The sequence below is a fragment of the Anser cygnoides genome, chromosome 2, assembly GCF_040182565.1.
Source record: "Anser cygnoides isolate HZ-2024a breed goose chromosome 2, Taihu_goose_T2T_genome, whole genome shotgun sequence".
Lineage (NCBI taxonomy): Eukaryota > Metazoa > Chordata > Aves > Anseriformes > Anatidae > Anser > Anser cygnoides.
The window spans coordinates 36,156,974-36,175,214 of record NC_089874.1 but is presented as its reverse complement, the minus strand read 5'-3'; the positions used below and the strand labels follow the sequence as shown (position 1 = coordinate 36,175,214).

The 18,241-nt window shown below is 48.3% G+C and overlaps 1 protein-coding gene across 1 annotated transcript; it reads right to left on the bottom strand.

The window, feature by feature from the left end:
• Window positions 1–11,973: 11,973 nt before the first annotated feature.
• On the bottom strand, window positions 11,974–16,693 carry EVX1 (even-skipped homeobox 1). The gene is made up of 3 exons (XM_048070223.2): window positions 15,942–16,693; window positions 14,171–14,421; window positions 11,974–13,530 (listed from the first exon to the last, which is right to left on the bottom strand). Exons 1-3 carry the CDS (start codon window positions 16,564–16,566, stop codon window positions 13,000–13,002), a joined length of 1,407 nt encoding a protein of 468 aa, XP_047926180.2. The 5' UTR covers window positions 16,567–16,693; the 3' UTR covers window positions 11,974–12,999.
• Window positions 16,694–18,241: the final 1,548 nt, after the last annotated feature.

Sequence of the window (18,241 nt, the reverse complement as noted above, 5' to 3'; positions counted from 1 at the left end):
TATAATATATATTCGGTAGAAAACCAGATAACTAATAGATCAGCAAGGGAGACAGTCCTGACCTAAAGGGAAAACTATCACAGACCTTCCAGCAGTTTTCCTATGGATCACCGCTGCTCATTAATTCTATCAATATTTTAGGGGGGGGGGGGAGAAATGCTGGAAAAGAATGCAAATATCTTTGAACATAAATAAATTTTAAGGACATATCACTTTGACTAAATTTCCTGGATCAAGTGGTAAATGGCCCCACGTGTTGTATCGCATTTGATTTTGTCACTGAATGTGGATGTGGGACAGCCTGTTTTTGAAAAGGTTTAAACCTCTGAAGGAGTAAGAGAAAATCGCCAACCATGAATTCCCAAAGTGATGTGGTAGCTCATATGAGTAATTCAAATTGCAGTAGCAAGTATAGAGATATTTTTAACTGTATTTAGCATAAGTCTGTTAATAGAATACAATCTTCACTTTGTAAAGGATATAGACAAACCGGGAAAAGATTCAGAAAAGTGCTAGAAAGACTATTCAGATTCAAAAATTCAATTTAAGATTTGCTTTAATGCATCCATATACCATCACTTCTATTTTGTCATTGATAAGCATTGCACTAAAGGTCTCCATGATGGCACAGAATAACATGACATTACTGAAAGCTATGGGGAATGTAAAAGCTGCCAGAAATTGACTGAACTGAAATAAACTGAGATCAACAAGTCCCTTAGCTGTTGGCTCAGGATCACACAGAGATGTAGCAATCCTTTGCTAAACCAAATGCCTAGTGCCATAAGCTTTCCAAAGCATGGGCTTAAATGGCATGCAGAGCTTTTTTTAAAAAATAAAAATTAAAAAAAAAAATCACATGTAGGTATCTTTGTCAGGTTGCAAACAGCCAATATGACAAGGAAGTCACCAAAATGGTTAAGTTAAAAAACAAGAGGTAATGCAGTGTGTAAGCAGAAATGATTGTGAAATCATCCTGGAAGTGTCCACTCTGACACTCACTGCAACTAGTGGCAGAGGGTTAAAGGAAGACTTTGGGGATTTGAGAAAAGAAACTAGAGGAAAGTCTAGATGGCTGCCCATACAAATCTGTTAGAGAGCCTTCCTCGCTTACATGTTGTAAAAAGCAGAAAACATGCAGTGAACTCAGGACTTTGCTTCTGGTATGAAACTGAACATTTGCTTTGGTGGAAGAGTAGGACATGCACTAGTAGGAGAGAGGCTGTATGAACAGTGTATCTCGTTCATGGGTAAGGGAGTGGCTAGAAATCAGCTAGAACAGCAGGAGGACATTAGTACAGTGACCCCAGGGAAGACAGATGAAGATACAGACGTGTTTCCAGCTGCAAATATGGTATAATAAACAACAAACTGTGAGCCAATGTAACAAAGAATGGAAGAAAATGAATGTTTTGGATTCCTCTACATCAGTGGAAGGGTGTGTGGGTAACACAGACACAGAGCAGGAAATTCTTACTGGGGAAAAGATACAGTCAGCATCACTAGAACCTGATGGGATGAGTCATGTGAATGGAGCACCACATTCAGATTATAATCTGGATAAGCAGATAGAGTAGGTAAAAGCAGTGAGTGGAAGGAGGGAGGACCTGTTGGTAAATATAACTCACAACTAAATGCTTATGGATCGATGTACTAACTGACAAAGACCAGGAATGCTGACAGAGGTGTGTCGCAAACTGACGAATTAAACCCAAGAATGGGGTGAATTACCTCTCAAACATTTGTCTGCAATATCTAGGAATAAAAATAGTAGCATCTGGACAAACTCAGTACAGCACATGTGCTACTTTTTCTTATGCAGCTAGCAGTAAACCATCACTGGTAGTTTCTAAAAATCATAGATAATTCCCCAACTTGAAAGGCATGTTGTCCAGCATGGAAAAAGCTATTTTTTGGACCTTGTTTTGATGAATTAATTTTTAGACTGGAAACTAGTGGGTGGCTAGAGACCGGAAATTACATTGAATATGAGCAATTCTGAGCAATATCGACATGGAGGGCAGATTTTTAACTACAGAACAGTCCTGGAAGAGAAGGAAATGATGGCAAATAAGTGCAGTGCAAAGATCAAAGTACAGCATGCAGAGAAACCTACAATAGATTGCAATTAACATACATTAAAAATTCTAAAATGTAGAAAGTTGATAAGGGAAGCTAAAGACAAGGGGAAAAATGCAAAGGTAGTATGCATAAGAACAGTAAGAAAAAGTTCTAAAGTATGCTAAAAACAGAAGAAATCCTTTCAACTGACACTAGCTAGAAGTTTTAACCTGGATTTGGAAAGCACGGCAAGGTAATTGGAACAAAAGAGGAAGATTAAGTACTTTTGATAAGGTCATTAACTGAAGAGGATATCAAACAATGCCTAACGGGATAGAGATACAGGAGGTTTTAAAGCAGTGACTGAGAACTCAGAGGTTTATTTGCAAGAAATCTTGGAATACTGGTGAAATTCCAAAAGAGATAAACTTGTTCTTCTATTACAAAGGAAAGAATGAGGTGACCCAGTAACTGTCGGCTGATTAGCATGACACCAATATAAAAGACAGTAAAAGCAAAACTGACATGGGATTAATTTCATAAAGAATTTAGGACAGGAATACAAATGATGTCAATCAATATAGTTTTATGAAAAATAGGTCTTGGCATTGCACGTTTGATTTATTTTGATGAGATTATGGGTTTAGTTTATAAATGCCTCAGCCTAGGCTTTTGTAAGGAAATTACCACACAACATTTTAATCTTAGTTTATTATGCATTATCACTATATTGTACAGTGTCCCAAATCAGTAGATTTGTCAAGCAACCTAAGCATTGTCTGATTTAAAAATCACCAAGAAGAGTTGCCAATAGAGAAATCATCAGGAAATTTGACTACTGCTAGCAAGATTCTACAGCGGTGGGATCAGCACTACTGGCTGGTTTAATCAGGTAGTCAGAAGTATGTACATGCCCGATGTTGATCAAATTTGTGTCAAGGATTTGTGTATGTGGCACCTGCACACCTATGTAGCCTTTATTTTGTCTACGAAGAGATGACAGTGCACAGAGCAGGGCTATCAGGGGGTTATGATCCTTTTTTTTTTTTTTCCTTTAGTAAATCTGTCCTAGGTAGCAGGACAGCCCTACAGCTAAGGTGCATGAATGTCACAGAGAAATTTGGCCTGGCAAACAAATAGACTCTAAATATTGTAAAACATAAAATAAGACATTTAGGAACAAAGGATGAAAGCTATCCTTACAGACTGGGGAACAAGTCCTAGAAGAGAGAGACAGAGAAAAGCAAGATCATAATGGAGAAATGTGTGAACATGAGGCCCCACTGCAGTGCTGCAGAACTGCTTCCAGGCCAGTGCAATTCTTGGCTGCCTGTACAGGAAATGTTAAATAGAAGATGAAACATGAATGACAGACCACTTCTGGAACAAATGCTAAATACCCTCATACATGCTTTTAAAAAGAAGGCTGTAAAATTGGAGATGGTGTAGGAGAAAGGCTCACTCAGAGCTCAATAACTGAAGAAAGTGCTTCGCACTGACAGATCACTCAAATTTAGTTTGCTTAGGTTGTCAGAGTGAAGACAGAGAGGTACTTTAGTACAGTATGCAAAGTCCTTTCATGGAAAATCCTGGGAAATAAAAGTTCAGTAATTTAGCTGAGTAGAACAGAAGGATAAATTGCTGAACATCTTTTATTAGAAATAAGCAAACTGGAGACTTTTTTTCTTTTCTGGACTTTTCTGTTTGTTTTTACCGTTGAGAGTGAATCCTGGTTGGCATGTGCTACTAAGATTCTCCATGTGCTGGTATGTCAGGTCACATCAGGCACCCGTTTTGAAAGTCTTTTGCTGTCAAATGCATCACAATAAATAACTGAGAGGAAATATAACAGTCTGGGATGTACAGATAAAGCTGTAGGTTTTTCTAGAGTTAAACTAGCAATTTATAAAACAAAATTTTAATGAGTCTGGGAAATAACATCTTGGAGACTTATTTAAAAAACATCAGTATGAGAAGGGTAACAGCAACTCTTGAATTTCTACTGGTATGGAAGATTACAGTAAACATGACTCAAGTAGCATCCCTTACTGGAGGGATGGTTATGCCAAACTGAAATGACATGCTTACAGATGCTCAACTTTAGAACTGCTTTTCAAGAAGAGGCTGTTGTGAGAATTATGCTCATGCATAAAAAGTGATTGAAGCTATTAGGGTAGATGCTTTTGCCCTTTGTGGACTTATGTAGCAGTATGTGCCTTATGTATGGTGTTGCCATGTCACCATGAAACCACGTGTGTAGAAAATGTCACCCTAACTGCCGACCTGGGTATCAAGAATTATAAAGCAGATCTAAGAGTATCTTTTGTTTGGCTAAGGAGGGAGGTTGGTGCTGAAGACAAAGTGTCTGGGTAAAAACTTTGCATAAGATATAGGAATTGTACAAGCATCTGAATGTGCTAAAATTGCATGATGTTGCTGATCATCACTTGCTCCAAATCTCAGGTAACTGTCCCGATGTGGGGTAAAACTGATTTCGGTTTGGTGGAGGAATACTGGGCTGGGGAATGCCATTCAGGACAAATGTCAGGGAGATCAGCACTGGGAACCAAGCACAGCATCAATGTCTCTGATTCCCATATATGGACCTGCAGATTCCACACCACACTCCCACTGTGAATGTGAATGTGAAGCATCATTAGAAAATGGAAGTCATGTTGCCTGTATTCCAATCCATCTTGCACTATTAGCTTAGAAATGCTTGGCCACAGTCCTTGGGTTACAAGTTGCCAACTGGAAGATTATATTACAAAAATCAGTAGGTGTGTCAGAGACATGGTTGTAGACTGTTGTACTGACATCAAGAGTAGGGAACTGTAATTGGTAATGCTACTGCCTTTTTTCGTGGAGGATCTCATGTCATAATCTGAAGTTAGATTAGATAAATGGGCTAAAAAGATGCAAGAGTAACTGCCTTGTTATCAGCAATGATTTGGTTGCTCATTACTGCAGTACAGTTCTGTTGTAAAAACCTGCCTTTGTGACCCAAATGACATGCAGGCTTTCCAGTGGAAAGCTTTGAGAGCCAAAATGGAGGGAGAGGGGTGTTCTTGTATCTTGTGAGCAAGCATTAATGGGCAATAATGCACTGCTCAGGACTGAGAACAGCTGAGACACTTGGGCTTGTCCACTCATCCAAATCCACATAGCCACTGAAACAGGAATGTGTTAGGACTATAATTTGGAGCCAAACCAACCCCCGTCATCTGGCTGAGCACTCTTCTGACTCTGGAATGGATCCCAGTCCACATTTCATCCGGCTACAAAGGGAGTATAAACATTGACAAAGCTAGGTTTTTCCTCTCCTCTTTTTTTTTTCTTTTTCTTTCCTTTTCTTTATGATCTTCAACTTATTTTGTAGTTGTCAGAGGAGGCGAGTCTGCGCTTGTTTCTAGATGAAGGTTTAGTAAACCAGACCTTTCGGTTTTGGATTAAATTTTACTTCAGGTCAGGTCATTTGTGGAAAGTGGTTTTGGAACCTATGACTCAATGTCTCCACATTAGAGAAAAACCCTCGCTAAAGTACACAGGCTTGAGTAAATGTTAGAATAATTGTAATTCATTCCCAGGAGTGATTCACAGTCTATGGGAGTACAAGGCCACACATTAATTGTGCGGATCTCATAATAGTAGTTACTTTATTTGCTCTGCAGTTCATCTTGGATCCTGCAGTGAAATAGCAGTAAGCAAACCTCTCCTAAGGAAGCAAAAATGCATTTTGTAGATCTTCAGGATTTGATTGCAGGTAACCAAATTGGAAAGTGAAAAAAAGTTTTTAAATAAAAATTTAGCAGGGTGAAATCAAGCCATTGGCAGAACTGGCTGAACAGACAGAGTCTTTTCTCCTGGATAAGAAACTGAGTGCACACACCTCAGTGCAAACTGGGGTCTCTCCATGAGGTAGGCAAGTGCCATTTTCAGGATGTGACTTTTGGTAGCAATGTATGACACATGTCTGGGTCTTAGTTTCTGGGGACCAGCTGTAAAAGATACCCCTAATGTAACATTGTACTGCTGTTTGAAAGGAGTGTGGCAAAAAAAAGTGTTGAAAAAGTGAATGCAGAAGAGCAAATAAAGCAGTTCGGTTTACAAATATCAATCAGAAATGTTTTCCCACAGAAGGTCAGTTGGCTGAGTGTCGAGGTTTACACAGGTACTAGGTACTACTAGGTACTACTCTGCTCTAGAGGCAGCCTCGGGCTGAATACCTTCCCCAGAGATGCCTCCATTAACTTTGGTTTAGACAAGTCAGCATCACTTTCCGTTTTGCCAAATTTATTTCCTTATTAATCAAAAGTTTCATCTTCCTCTGCCTTCAGGTGATTTTTTTCTTAAAGGGTTTTGTGGCTATAGGGAAAAAAAAAAAAGAGAGATAGAGAGAAAGAAAAGAAAATCAGAGTTGCATCAAGGTGAGCTTACAGTGACAGCCGTCATTTATTCCTCTTTTTTTTCCCTAGCACGCCCCTTTTGAGGGTTCTTGTCAAGAACGAACTCCTCCCCTCCCCCCGTTTCTCTCTCTTTCAGAGTGACTTCTGATCTCAGAAATGTATTTTATATGTTTGATGGATGAAGCGATCAATTTCTTTTTCGACCGAGCGTTTTTGGTTTGGAATAAATTGGCGTTGCTTTTTCCTCCCTGCCTGTTTGTGTATTTGTTTTGTTTCCTCCTCCCCCAAGGTAAATCTAGAGCGCTCTAATAGGATCTACACATACAGTACGTGGCATTTAACTAAAACGTTTTATCAAGCATCTTTAAATCTGCAGTCAGCCTCATTTAACCTCTAAAATTACGCTCAACAGACGACCTTCATTAGCCAAATTGGAAGGAACGTGCGGTATGTTTTAAACAGCGCTGATCAACGCCCCCTCCCCTGCTCCGGAGCTAAAGAGGAGGCAGCTACAGCCGCTCCCCTCCGCTGCTTGGCCACCCCGTGTCCGTGGGCACACCGTGTCCGTGGGCACCCAGCCCCGTGGGAAGGTTTGCAAGCGGCTGATGGGCTGCTCGGGAGGGTGCAGGATGCGTGCTCCCCAGCCGGGTTATCTATTTGTTGCCTTGCAGGCGGGCAGGGCTTGCTGAGAGAGCGCTCGCCGTCCCCGCTCCCGGGTTGCCAGTCCCAGAGGACACCAATTAAAGGCACTAATTGGACAGCAATACATCAAAGTCCGCTGCTGAGATTGGCTCCTCGGAGCTTCGGGGGTCCTGCAGGCAGGCTTTTGTTTTAGACACCAGCGCTGCTCCGGGCTCCCGTGTCGGGAGCAGGGACACGGACACAGGTGCCCATCCCCGTGCCCAAAATCCCGACGGTGCCCACGGGTGGGTGCGCCCCAAATCCCGCAGCCCTGCCCCAGCCCCCAGCTTTGAGACGAGGTGCGGGAAAACCGCACCCCCGGGGCTCCCGGCTCCCCGGCAGGACGTGTCACCCCCCCCCCTTGTACCCTCCCACCCGGGACCCCCACCTCTCCGTGGGCAGCGCGACCACCCCTCTCTGCGACCAAATTTAGGAGGCTCTTGCAGCAATCAAACGGGGCCGAGGGACCCACGGTGGCCACGCGTGGCGGCGGTTCCCACGCACAGGTTCCCGGGGAAAAGAGGCGTGGGGTCGGGAGCTACCCCTTCTTAGGCACCCCTTCGTACTGCCTTCTCTTTGGCTGAGCTTTTAGGGGCAGCAGGTGTTTTTCCGAGCCTGGGCAGGAGCCCGAAGCGGCCCTTCCAGGCAGCGCCTGGGGGGGCGAAGGGTTTTAGGGCTGCAGGTAAAAAGGGCTGTGCTCAGAGAAGGGGCACCGACGAATAAAGCTGTCCTCCTTCCTGCTCCCCAGGTCCCCTTCTAGAAACGCAGCATCCCTCCCGACTTCCCAAAACGGCCTGCTTCAACTTCAAGGCAAAAAAAAACCGCCGGTCCACGCCACCACACGGGCTGGCATCCCGGGGCTGGCTGAAAGCTGCTCCCCACCACGGGCTGCGGGCACCTACTGCACGCATCGCCCCCGGGGGGATCCGGGAGGGCCCTGTGGGATGGGTTCACCTCGGAGCTGCCGGCCAACGCGGCTGTGGGGGGACCGGGGCAATTGTTCCCTTGTCGCCCTACCTGCAGTGCCCTCCCTCCCCCCGAGCGTGGAAGGATGTGTCGGGAGCGCGAGGAGGCGTTTGATCATTTACTGCCCACGGAGGCATTTGTTTTTCATTTTGCAAACGCTTCCCTTTAAGTAATTGTTCCTATTAAGAGCGTATACCTTTCACTGGGCTTCGCCGCGCTATAAATAATCCCGATGAAGATGCAAGGATATGACTTTCACAAGATTGGACAATTGATTAAAACTGTGACCTGCAATTGCGAATAATCTTGGAAGGCTATTTAAACAGATGAAGGCCTAAATTGTCTTGCTTGTATCTGAATTAATTTCTCATTCATCATCATTATGGAGTGATTGGTTCTATTCAGGCTCTGCAGCCTGCTGGAACGAAACTGGATTTAAATGAGACTGTAGCACAATTTAAATGCTCTCCAGCTTTAACGAGGCCAATCGAGCAGCTGCAATAAATACAAATATTTTTCTAAACAGCCTTGTTTTAAATAATTACTTAATACTTTCATGTGATGTTCTTAAGTGGCAATTTCTGTCTCTCAAGAAGTCCCAGTCACTGCTTCGCGGAGAGGGCAGCGGGGAAAATCGCTTTGCTCGTTTGCTTTGTGTGTACATACGTGCATGCAGTACACCGACGGTGATTCTTTAAAATGTTGTGTTTGTTTATTTGTTTGTCTTTTTAATATTAGTGTAAAGCTGTGCTATGTGCCTGGTTGTAGGCATACTCAGTTTAACTGATTTTAAAAAAAGGGGGGGGGGGAGATTGTGGTGATTTATTTGTTTTCTTGTTTGAAGAGAAAGAAAGAGAAGAAAAAATTTGGCAAAGACGGGGACCTGCCCTAACCATGGTCTGCCCGAACCGCAGCCGTTCGCGGGACCCACCCCGCACTCGGGTGTGGAGCGGGACGCGACCCTTGCAAAAGGCACAGCAAGGCGAGCTGCAGGGAGCGGGCAACAAATGAGGGGCTCGGGGGTGAAGGACTTGGGAGCCGCTTCCCTCCCCCTGTACACGCGTGCAGGAACCTGATGCGCCTGGATGAAGCCATTCGTGCTATAGAGAGTCCGAGTCGTCCTGGCGGTGGCTTTACCCCCGGGTGACACTATTGTAAGGGGCAGGACAGCGGGCCTTGGGGTGACATATGGCGGAGAGTGTTTTCAGGGGCTAAACTCGGTAGTAAAATTAAGTAGGCAGGCGAGCGGGAGAATAACAGGAAACAAAAGGATCCTGGAGATATACAAGCCAAAAGCTAAAGGAGCCGCACGCCTTGCTGCAGGTGCTGGAAAACGACCTAACAACCGAGCAGAAAATGTGAAATATGGAGAGCCGATTTTCTAATGATTTGGTGGCTGGAGTAAAGAATCGTGCTGGGAAAGTAGATCCGATCCAGTTTAATCATACAGCCTTAATAAAAACGTATAGCCTGAGACGGGGAAGTAAGCGGTAGTCTCGGCGCTATCTCACTTAATGGCACAGAAGGTGACATAAAGCACAACAAAGATGGTCTGAGTAGAGCCGAAAAGGGCTGAGTGATTTGATGGTAACGGAGCAATTTAATGCGCGAGTTACAACACCGCTCCCCGGGATCGTTTAGGCTTAACCCGTTCTCTAGAGCTCATCTTCTTCCTCTTCTGGTCCTTTTTTTATTAGTATTATTATTATTCAGTTGTTTAAAATGAGCATTATCCCAAACATATGCAGTGCAATCAGCTCGGTCACACTTACAAGAACACGCTTTAATAAGGCAATCAATCAAACGCTAACAAGGCGGGGAAGGCCCTTCGGAGCTCAATCGGGCTGGCTGCGAAGAGGAGCCCAGGCGGCACACGGGGCACCCCGAGCCCCCCGGGGTGGGAGCGTCCCGGGGGGCTGCGCCCGGCCGCCGCCGCCCAGCGCCCTCCGAGGGGCTCGGCCCCGGCCGGGAACAGGCGAAGAGGACCCGAAGGGACCCAGGCAGAGCCCCTGTATATCGGGTGCCCCGTGTCCCCCCCGGCCATGGCCCACGCGTGCCCGGAGCTGGCGCCCTGCGTGGGACCGCGGACGTCCCCGCCGGCGGCGAAGGCGTTAACGGCAGCGGCCCCACGCAGCAAAAGGAAAATTTCATTATGAAGTAATGAGTAATTCCTCCCGGCGAGATGTATTGTTACATCTTCCACTTCAATTTAGGAGCACAGCGGCTCAATTACCTAGAAAATACAGTCAATTAAAGGCTGCTGATTGGACACGAGGACGGATCATCGATCTTGTACTTTCCAATATCGCTCCAGACACCTCATTTTCCCTCCCCTATTAACTGAAAATACTCTCGGCATTACTGCGACCCGGAGCCCATTTACCTGTCGCAGACAATCTCTGCCATGCGCCCGAAAGCACCGCCAGCCCGGGCTGCGGGCAGGAGGGCGGCAGCCGCCGCTTCGCACACCCATCTCACATATATATATATGGATAAACGTATATCTGCGTGGATTTCTCCCTATAGAGCCCTGAGCCCTAGCCCATAGTGTTTTGCAGCCCGGGGCATTTGGCGAAGCGATGCCGCGGTCCTCAAAACGCCGGGTGGGATCCCGCCGCCCCGCTGCCCTGGGCAGCAGCCCTGGCCGGATCCTGCCCTGCGACCCCAGCAGGTGCCTTTGGGGATGGGAGCAGTGCCACCTTGGAGCCCCCGCTTTTATCCCGCAGCACCCAGCTGCTCCCCACCTCTCCAACGCCGCCTTTCCCCGGCGACGCCAGGGGGGCTGTATCGGGCAGTCGCTGCTTAGCTCCTGTTTTACCGGGCTGGTTCTTCTCGTGTCTGCTAAAAGATAAAGTAAAGGGGGAAAGGCGCTTGCAAAGCCAGGATTTTGTTTAGCTCTGCCCTTGGACGCTGTTTACAATTGTTATTTCCGGGGGTGGGGGGAGGAGAGTCTGTTTGTGAGTGTCCAAAAAGGGCCATCAGTTTCCATGTCCATGAGGACATCTCCTTCAGAGAGGGAGGAACAATCTGCCCTTAATGATTTAAAGATGGTGACTTTGGATCCGTTTTTAAAAAAAGCTCTAATAAACAATTTTGGTTGGAAAAATGTATCCTGGCACGCCCGCGTCTCTTCCCCGCTTTCCATCCACTGCAGAGAAACGCTGCTATTTGCTCCCTGTCCTAAGGACAAAAAGTCTCCAGTGTGGCAATAAACCAGAGGGTCCTCAGCAATTTAACACAAAGTAGATAGCGGAGGTGTCAACACGTCTTTGTTCTGTCCAGCATTTATTTTGCTGCTTGTTGAACTGTAACTATTAGAAACCGCACGAAGGTGAAATTCGGCTTAAGCAACACTTTTACTCTTTTTTTTTTTTCTTAAACAAGCACAATAAAAATGTGGGTGATGTGTTGTTAAAATGTGTCTGTTATTATAGTTGGTGGTGGTGTTATTGTTGCTGTTATTATATTTTATTCCGACACGGTTACAAATTATGGGAGTGCAGTCTTTGGGCTATTTAAAAATAGAATCAAACAATTTCGGGTTTGGAAGAAACTGCTACTCAGTCCGGTGTCTGTGTTTGTTTTTTAAATTTTAGGCTGACAGAAATCCAAGCAAAAGCAGTGATGCTACCTCCTTCCGAAATACCTGAAGGGGAAGGCAGGGGGCGGGGGGCTTTGTGAAAGAAATCCTCCTCGAGAAGGAAGAGAGACCAGTGTGAAGGACACATACAAATGCAAAGAGTAGGGGTGGGGAAGGGCATACAAAACCCAACACTCGAATTAAATAAAAATAATAAAAAAGAAGAAAAAAGAAAGCGCAGCAAAGAAAAGCCAATGAGAGAACTGAAGGCTGAAGTACAAAGGAAGGGAAATCGCCTTTGCTCCAATTTACAGACTAGTGATTGTCTGAAGGAGTTCTGCTCCCTGTCACCTAATCTCTTCCCTTGGCGGCTTGTTAGCGTTTGGCACGGGGTCTCTGCTCACACAGCATTATACATTCGATATTCAAAAACGCTCCTTACATATACATCACTTGCTAATTTCATCGGTGTGTGCACATTTCAGCGACTGATAATAGGACATTGTTATTTAAAGGACAAATAGCTCTGACCCATGAAGAAGCAGGAGCTCGAATTTTTCCCTGCCAATTCCAGTCTGCCTCTTAAAAACAAAAGTTGGGATGAAAGAGGAGAAGTACTGCTGGATTTCTGCTCAAAACGAAGGAGGAGACAAGAGAGAGTAAAGAATGCAATTAAACCACGATAGCAATGTACAGAATGTCAGTTTTTTTTTTTATGGTAAAGCATTGTTTTTTCGCTATAGAAATAACTGGATAATACTGTTGAGTTGCAATCCTGAAACCTTTTGGTTTTGCTTTTTGCTCGTTGTTTTTATTTTCTGAACACTCTGAGAGATTACATCTTTGCTTTCTTCATGCGCACAAGCCATTTCGTTATCAAGACAATGTTTCTTTCAAGTATTTCAGATTTTCCTTCTCAATCTCGTAGGTTTGTGCATAAGGTTTGTTGCCGTGACCTGCATAAGTCCCAGCCCCCGATAGGAAGTCCGTCAACTGAAAAGAAAGTCCAAGCTCATTTCTTAGTGTTACTGAAATGTGTTTCGTTCAGCTTGGTGTTGTTTCTCTTCCGTGCCTAAAATCCTTCTTCGAGATAAATCACTAGCCGTTTCTTTTCTTCTTCCCCACCCCACCCCTTGGAATGTAAATCCTTTCAATACCGAGCTATTTTTTAGTCTTTTTTTTTTTTTTTCCGTAGGTGTCCATTTCTGGGGAGAGAACACGATTAAATAAGCATCGGATGTAGGTACATTAACTCGCAGCGCGCCCAGGAAAGGGGCGAATTTTTAACAACCCTGAGACGAAGGCTTATCTTGTTAAAGGTACTTCTTCCCGCTGGTCCATGGAAACCGAGGTCGCTTTGCTCAGCACAGAGGGCGTGAAAGTGATGAAAGAGTCAGTCCTGGTCGTGGCTGAACAGGTAAAGTCTGAGCCGGAGGGTCTCTGTGCTAGCCCGTTGGACTGGCTGCCGTGGCAAGCCAGGCAGGAGCAGGGGTTGCCCCCGGCGCTGCTGAGTCCATGGCTCGGGGCAGGGTAGAGAGAGGGGTGCCTGAAAGCGCAGAGCAGTTCTGGTCTCGGGTAGGGGTGCGAGAGCACCCGAAAGGTGTCCAGCGGCCTCAAGGGGGTGTTGAACGGCGTGGCGGCGGAGGCCGACGTGGCCCCGATGCCCATGTGGGAGTAGTAGGGCAGGGGCAGGTGGGACGGGAACGGGTAGGGCAGGTTGCCCGTGGCCGCCGCGTGGCTCATCATGTAGGTGTAAAACGCCGGGTCCGCCGGGTGCGGCCAGGTCATGGCCAGGCGCTGCCGCTTGTCCTTCATCCTGCGGTTCTGGAACCACACCTGCCGAGAGAGGGGAGGCCACAGCCGTCACCCGCAGCCCCCGCACCCGCCGAGCCCCCGCCGAGAGGCACCATCCCCGGGCGGAGGGACCCTTCGTGCACATGTACATCTGGGGACAGAGCCACCCTTCGGGGTGCCGCTCTTCCTTTCCCCCCACTGCGGCTCTGCCGAGTGAACTCAGGGCAATCCCGACCCCTCTGCCTGCTCGCTACCGTCCTGCAGATGGGATTACCTGGGATTACTGGCGTTATTTTTTTTATTGTGATGGGATTTTATTTATGGACGAGGCAAAGCAGAGCGGGGAGGAACGAGAAACGGAGCCGCTGCTGGCTCCCTCTTCCCTCCCACAAGAGCAGAGGGAGTTTTGGACTGGCCTGAAGGGAAGATTAAAAATAATCTGGCAGGGAGAGGCCGGATTAGCGGTGCTGGCTGGGATGGCTCCGGGAGCCGTGTCCCCTCTCCCGCATTGCTGCAGGGTGCGGGCAGGGCCAGGAAAGGGGCGGGAGCGGAGGTGGGGGGGGGGGGGGGGGAGAGATGAGGGAGGGTTGTGCTGGCGAAGTGCTTCCCCGAGTTTTGCAAGGAAGTTTGGCCGTATAGATTTATATCGTGCTAATTGGAAACATGTCCGAGCTGCGTGTACCTTGATGGTGGTTTCTGGCAGATTTAGAGCAGCCGCCAGCTCGCATCTCCGGGGCCTGGACACGTAGTTCTCCCGGTAAAACTCCTTCTCCAGCCGGGCGATCTGCTCGCGGGTGAAGGCGGTGCGGTAGCGGCGCATCTGGTCGCTGGCGCTGCAGGCCAGCGAGCCCTGGGAGCCGCCGCTGCCTCCGCTGCCCTTGGGGTGATCCCCCCCGCCGCTGGGGCTGCCGGCCAGCGCCTCGGAGCACGGCCCTGCATGGGGAGCCCGGAGCGGGGACACACGCTCGGAGGCGGGCGGACGGGGAGGGATGCTCCCCGCCCGCCTCCGCGTCGAGCTCCCTTCTCCCCCCGCACGCCTCCCCATTTATTTTGCCTCTTTTCTATCGCCCGCCCCGGTGTGGTGAGGATGCTAGGGAGACAGCCGAGGGGGCAGGGGAAAAGGGATGAAGCACTAGTGTAGGACTGAGCTGGTGTTTATTCACCGTGGCTGGAAAGCTACCCTCACCCACCCCCCCAAAAATAATAATAATAATAATAATAATAATACCCCACCACCAACACACACACCGCCCTGGCAGTGCCCGCTAGGATGCCCCGCTTGCTCTCCGCACCGCCGCAGCATCCCCCGACCCCGAGCGGCCGCGAAAGGCAGGTGTGCCCATCGTGGGGCTCCGCCGCCTCTTCCTGCAGCCCAGCAAGGGGCCAGGAGCGGAGCAGCCGGCAGGCAGCGACCCTGCTCCCTCCCGGGGCAGGGGGGGTCAGGCCTTGGGGACTCCTCTCTCAGCCTCCGAAGCCTGGGATATTTTCAACAAGCCTCTAAGGGACAGGAGAGGGCAAACAGCGCTCTCCGTGCTTCCCGGCTTCTTCTTGAAGTGATGGAGGAATGGGGAGGGGGAAGAAGCGGATTGCTGTAGGGCCGGGGGGGGGGGGGGGTGTCTGTAGGGATGGGAAGGTGGGAATAAGGAGTGGGGGCAGGGGGAAAAGGGGCCTGGCCGCTGCGTTTGCTTTCAAATGCAACTCTCCCTCATTGTGCCCGAGACCAAAGGCAATTAATTCATTGGGACCATTTCCGAGCTGGCGCCACCGAGACATAGAAGTGACAAGGTAATTTGGACCTCTCCTTTTTTTTTTTTTTTTTTTTTTTTTTTTAACCCAACATGCAAACAAGGACCTCGCTGCCGCTCTTTGGGCAGGCAGGAGTCGGCGAGCGATTTTACGGTCTTTATGGGCGCTTCCGCACTCGCCCGGGCACATTTCACCCTGCAAAACCACAAACAGCTCTTGGCCAGAAAACCCGTTTGATCTTGCTCCCCCTCGCCCCCCCCCCGTACCCCCTTCACACTGAAAACCCCGCCGGTGGGGAGGATCGGAAGGGATTTCCTGGAGCATGCACTGTCCAGGCAGTGGGGAAGAATAAAATAAATAAATAAAAAAGGATCGGGAGTGGGGGGTCCTTGGCCAAAGGGGGTCCTGAGGGACAAGCTGCAGACCTGATGCATGAGCGCCGGGAAGCCTGGCTCCCCTCCAGGGACGCGGGGGCTGCCTGGTGTCGTGTCCTCTGCCTCCCCAGCCTGCCTCCCCGCGTCAGGGAGCAGAGGGGGCCGAGGAACCGAGCAGCCAAGGGCATCCCCCCCGCTCCCCCGACCCGACTTCGCTTGCCGCTTGCTCAGCTGGCCGGGGGCAGCCCCCCTCCGGCAGCCCCCCCGCCCCCCGAGCGCTGCCCCCCGGCCGGGAGCGGGAGGGGGCTGGAGGCATGGGAAGGAGTTGGGTACCTTTGCTGTGCTGGTACTCGGCGCTCCCCGTGGCGCAGTCCGGGGTGCAGCTCACCTCGATTTCCTCATAGAAATCCGACTCGGTGTCCGAGCTGCTCTGCTGCCCTTTGCTGGAGGGTTGCTCCGGGGCGGGGGGCTGCTGTCCGGCCGAAAGCAGTGCTGCCGCCGCCGAGCGGCTCTCCGGCACCGTCCCTGTCCCCGGCAGCATCTCCACCTCCTCTTCGTCTTCTCCTCCGCCACCTCCTCCTCCTCCTCCTCTCTCCCGGGACGACAAGGGGCCAGGTCGGGGGCTGAGGCAGTTCCGATGGATCATCTTCTCCTGCGGCTCTTGAGCGGGGCTCCCCACTGTTTCGGACAAATTAGGCACCCTCTTGCCAACTAGAGCGCCAAGTTGTGTCCCTTCCAGAAACATCACCATCTCCTTCCTGGTTTCCATTGTGGCTTCGCTTAAGGGAGGGGGGAAACAAGTCCAGATCTCGTCCCCCCCCTCCCTCCCGCTCCCGCCCCAGCCTTGTGCAAACCCGTCAACCCTCTCCTGCCAATGCAGAGGAGCCAGCGGTGAGATAGGGTGACCTTGTGATGCGAGCGCTCCACTGTGCTGTGCTGCTCTGGGAGGGATCACCATTGCCCTCTTCTTTCTAAGCTGTCATCCTCAATGGTGCAGTCGTCATTACAGTACCACTGGTGACGCCACACATTGATTGCCAGTGGATAAATAGAAACGTCTGCCATGGGGAAGATGAAAGGAAGAGCCGGAGCTAATGGGCTAAATGCGTGATGCACCAGGTGTAGGAGCCCGAGATGGAGAGGGAAGTGTGAAAAAGAGATGCATATGGAGCTGAGCTGCAAAGAGGTTGTAACATGCGGTTAGAGTTCCGCAGGGGAAAGCCTTGCTTGACAATTAACTAGCCTTTTGATTGCTTTAAGTCACAGCCTTGATGTAAAATTGAGGCGAAGATCCCTAGCTGCACCCTGGAAGTGAGAAGATACGCACTCAAGCCTCTTCCTTCGATGCATTATTTATTGCTGGCAATCAGCTTCCGCATAACTGCATATATAAGGCTTTAGGAATCCTTTGCAAACTGGAGGATAAGGAAATGCGCTACTGTCATTCGCATGTAGAAATAGCCTTGACTGCTTGTTTTGGTTCAATATCGCTGCCCGTTCGGATAATCGTTATTGCTTTCTATTGATTCTATTAAAACGGTAGTCTAAAATCTGCGAATGCGGTTAAAAAATTATTGCGTTTTACAGCTGTAAAGATAAAAACGACTTCGCTTTTCTTAATTGCAGTTGTTCTGGCTATCTGATATTTACCATTTACTCTTATTTCTTCCTTCACGGTTTTGATTCGTTCGAATATTCTTGCGCTTCTAAGAGGGTTTTTCTGTCTCCTCCCCTTTCTTCTTTTTAATTAATTGTTTTGCATAAATTATTATCTGCTTTCAGGAAGGAAAACTGCAAGAATAAGGTCTGCCAAGAATAACCCAGACTCGGAGAAATTTAAGTTATCAAGGCCAGAGCTTATGCTCGCTAGCAGATGTTGCTAAAAGAGAAATGACAAGGGCAACCATTTGGACAGCACTTGTCTGAAAAGAAGGGACCTCGCACCGTAGATACAGTCGCACGTGTAGACTCCTTGGTGTATTTTGGTATTTCTAATGAGTGCGGCAAGTATCTCCTCTCGAGTTAATATTGACTCACACATGTAGTGTCAACTCATTTTCACCATCTGTCGTAACTAGGTTGTTCTAATTTTTTTCTAGGAGTGTTATTGGCTAGTCGGGTTACAGAAAACATTCAACCAATTACGTTTCCAACCCGGTAAGGAATTTACTGGCATATTTGAGGTGACGTTGCTTTGGTGGGGAACAGGCAGAGCAATAGGAAACACGCTGGGATTTTCTGTAGAGCCCTGTGAGCAAGACGGTCACGATGCAGGGAGGCAAACAAACAAACAAACAAACAAAAAAGCAGGATTCCGGGTTTGCCCGATCCATGGATTAAGATGTGCTCCCAGAGATAAGCATGCTAATTTCAGGGGGATAAAACAGGAATTTTTACAGGGCTAGAGCTACCCATCTCTCATGCCACTTGCGTGACACGCATGCTTGTTTACATGCACACACACACCATGCACACCCTACGCTCCCGACCGCGCTGCTTTTCATCACACGAGTGATGCGTACGCTGCTCGCAAACTTGACTATTTTTTGACAACCCATCGTTAAATTTCCTTTCCTTTCTTTCCCTTGCCAGCCTCTAGACCCGCGTGTGTGTGCCCTTCCTGCCCCGGCTGA

Coding starts and splice junctions, on each gene's coding strand:
- EVX1 (XM_048070223.2), bottom strand. CDS start 16,566: ATGGTGATCCCTCCCAGAGCAGCACAGCACAGTGGAGCGCTCGCATCA. Junction 14,422..15,941: donor CGAGTACCAGCACAGCAAAG/GTACCCAACTCC, acceptor CTCCCCATGCAG/GGCCGTGCTCCGAGGCGCTG. Junction 13,531..14,170: donor TGCCAGAAACCACCATCAAG/GTACACGCAGCT, acceptor CTCTCTCGGCAG/GTGTGGTTCCAGAACCGCAG.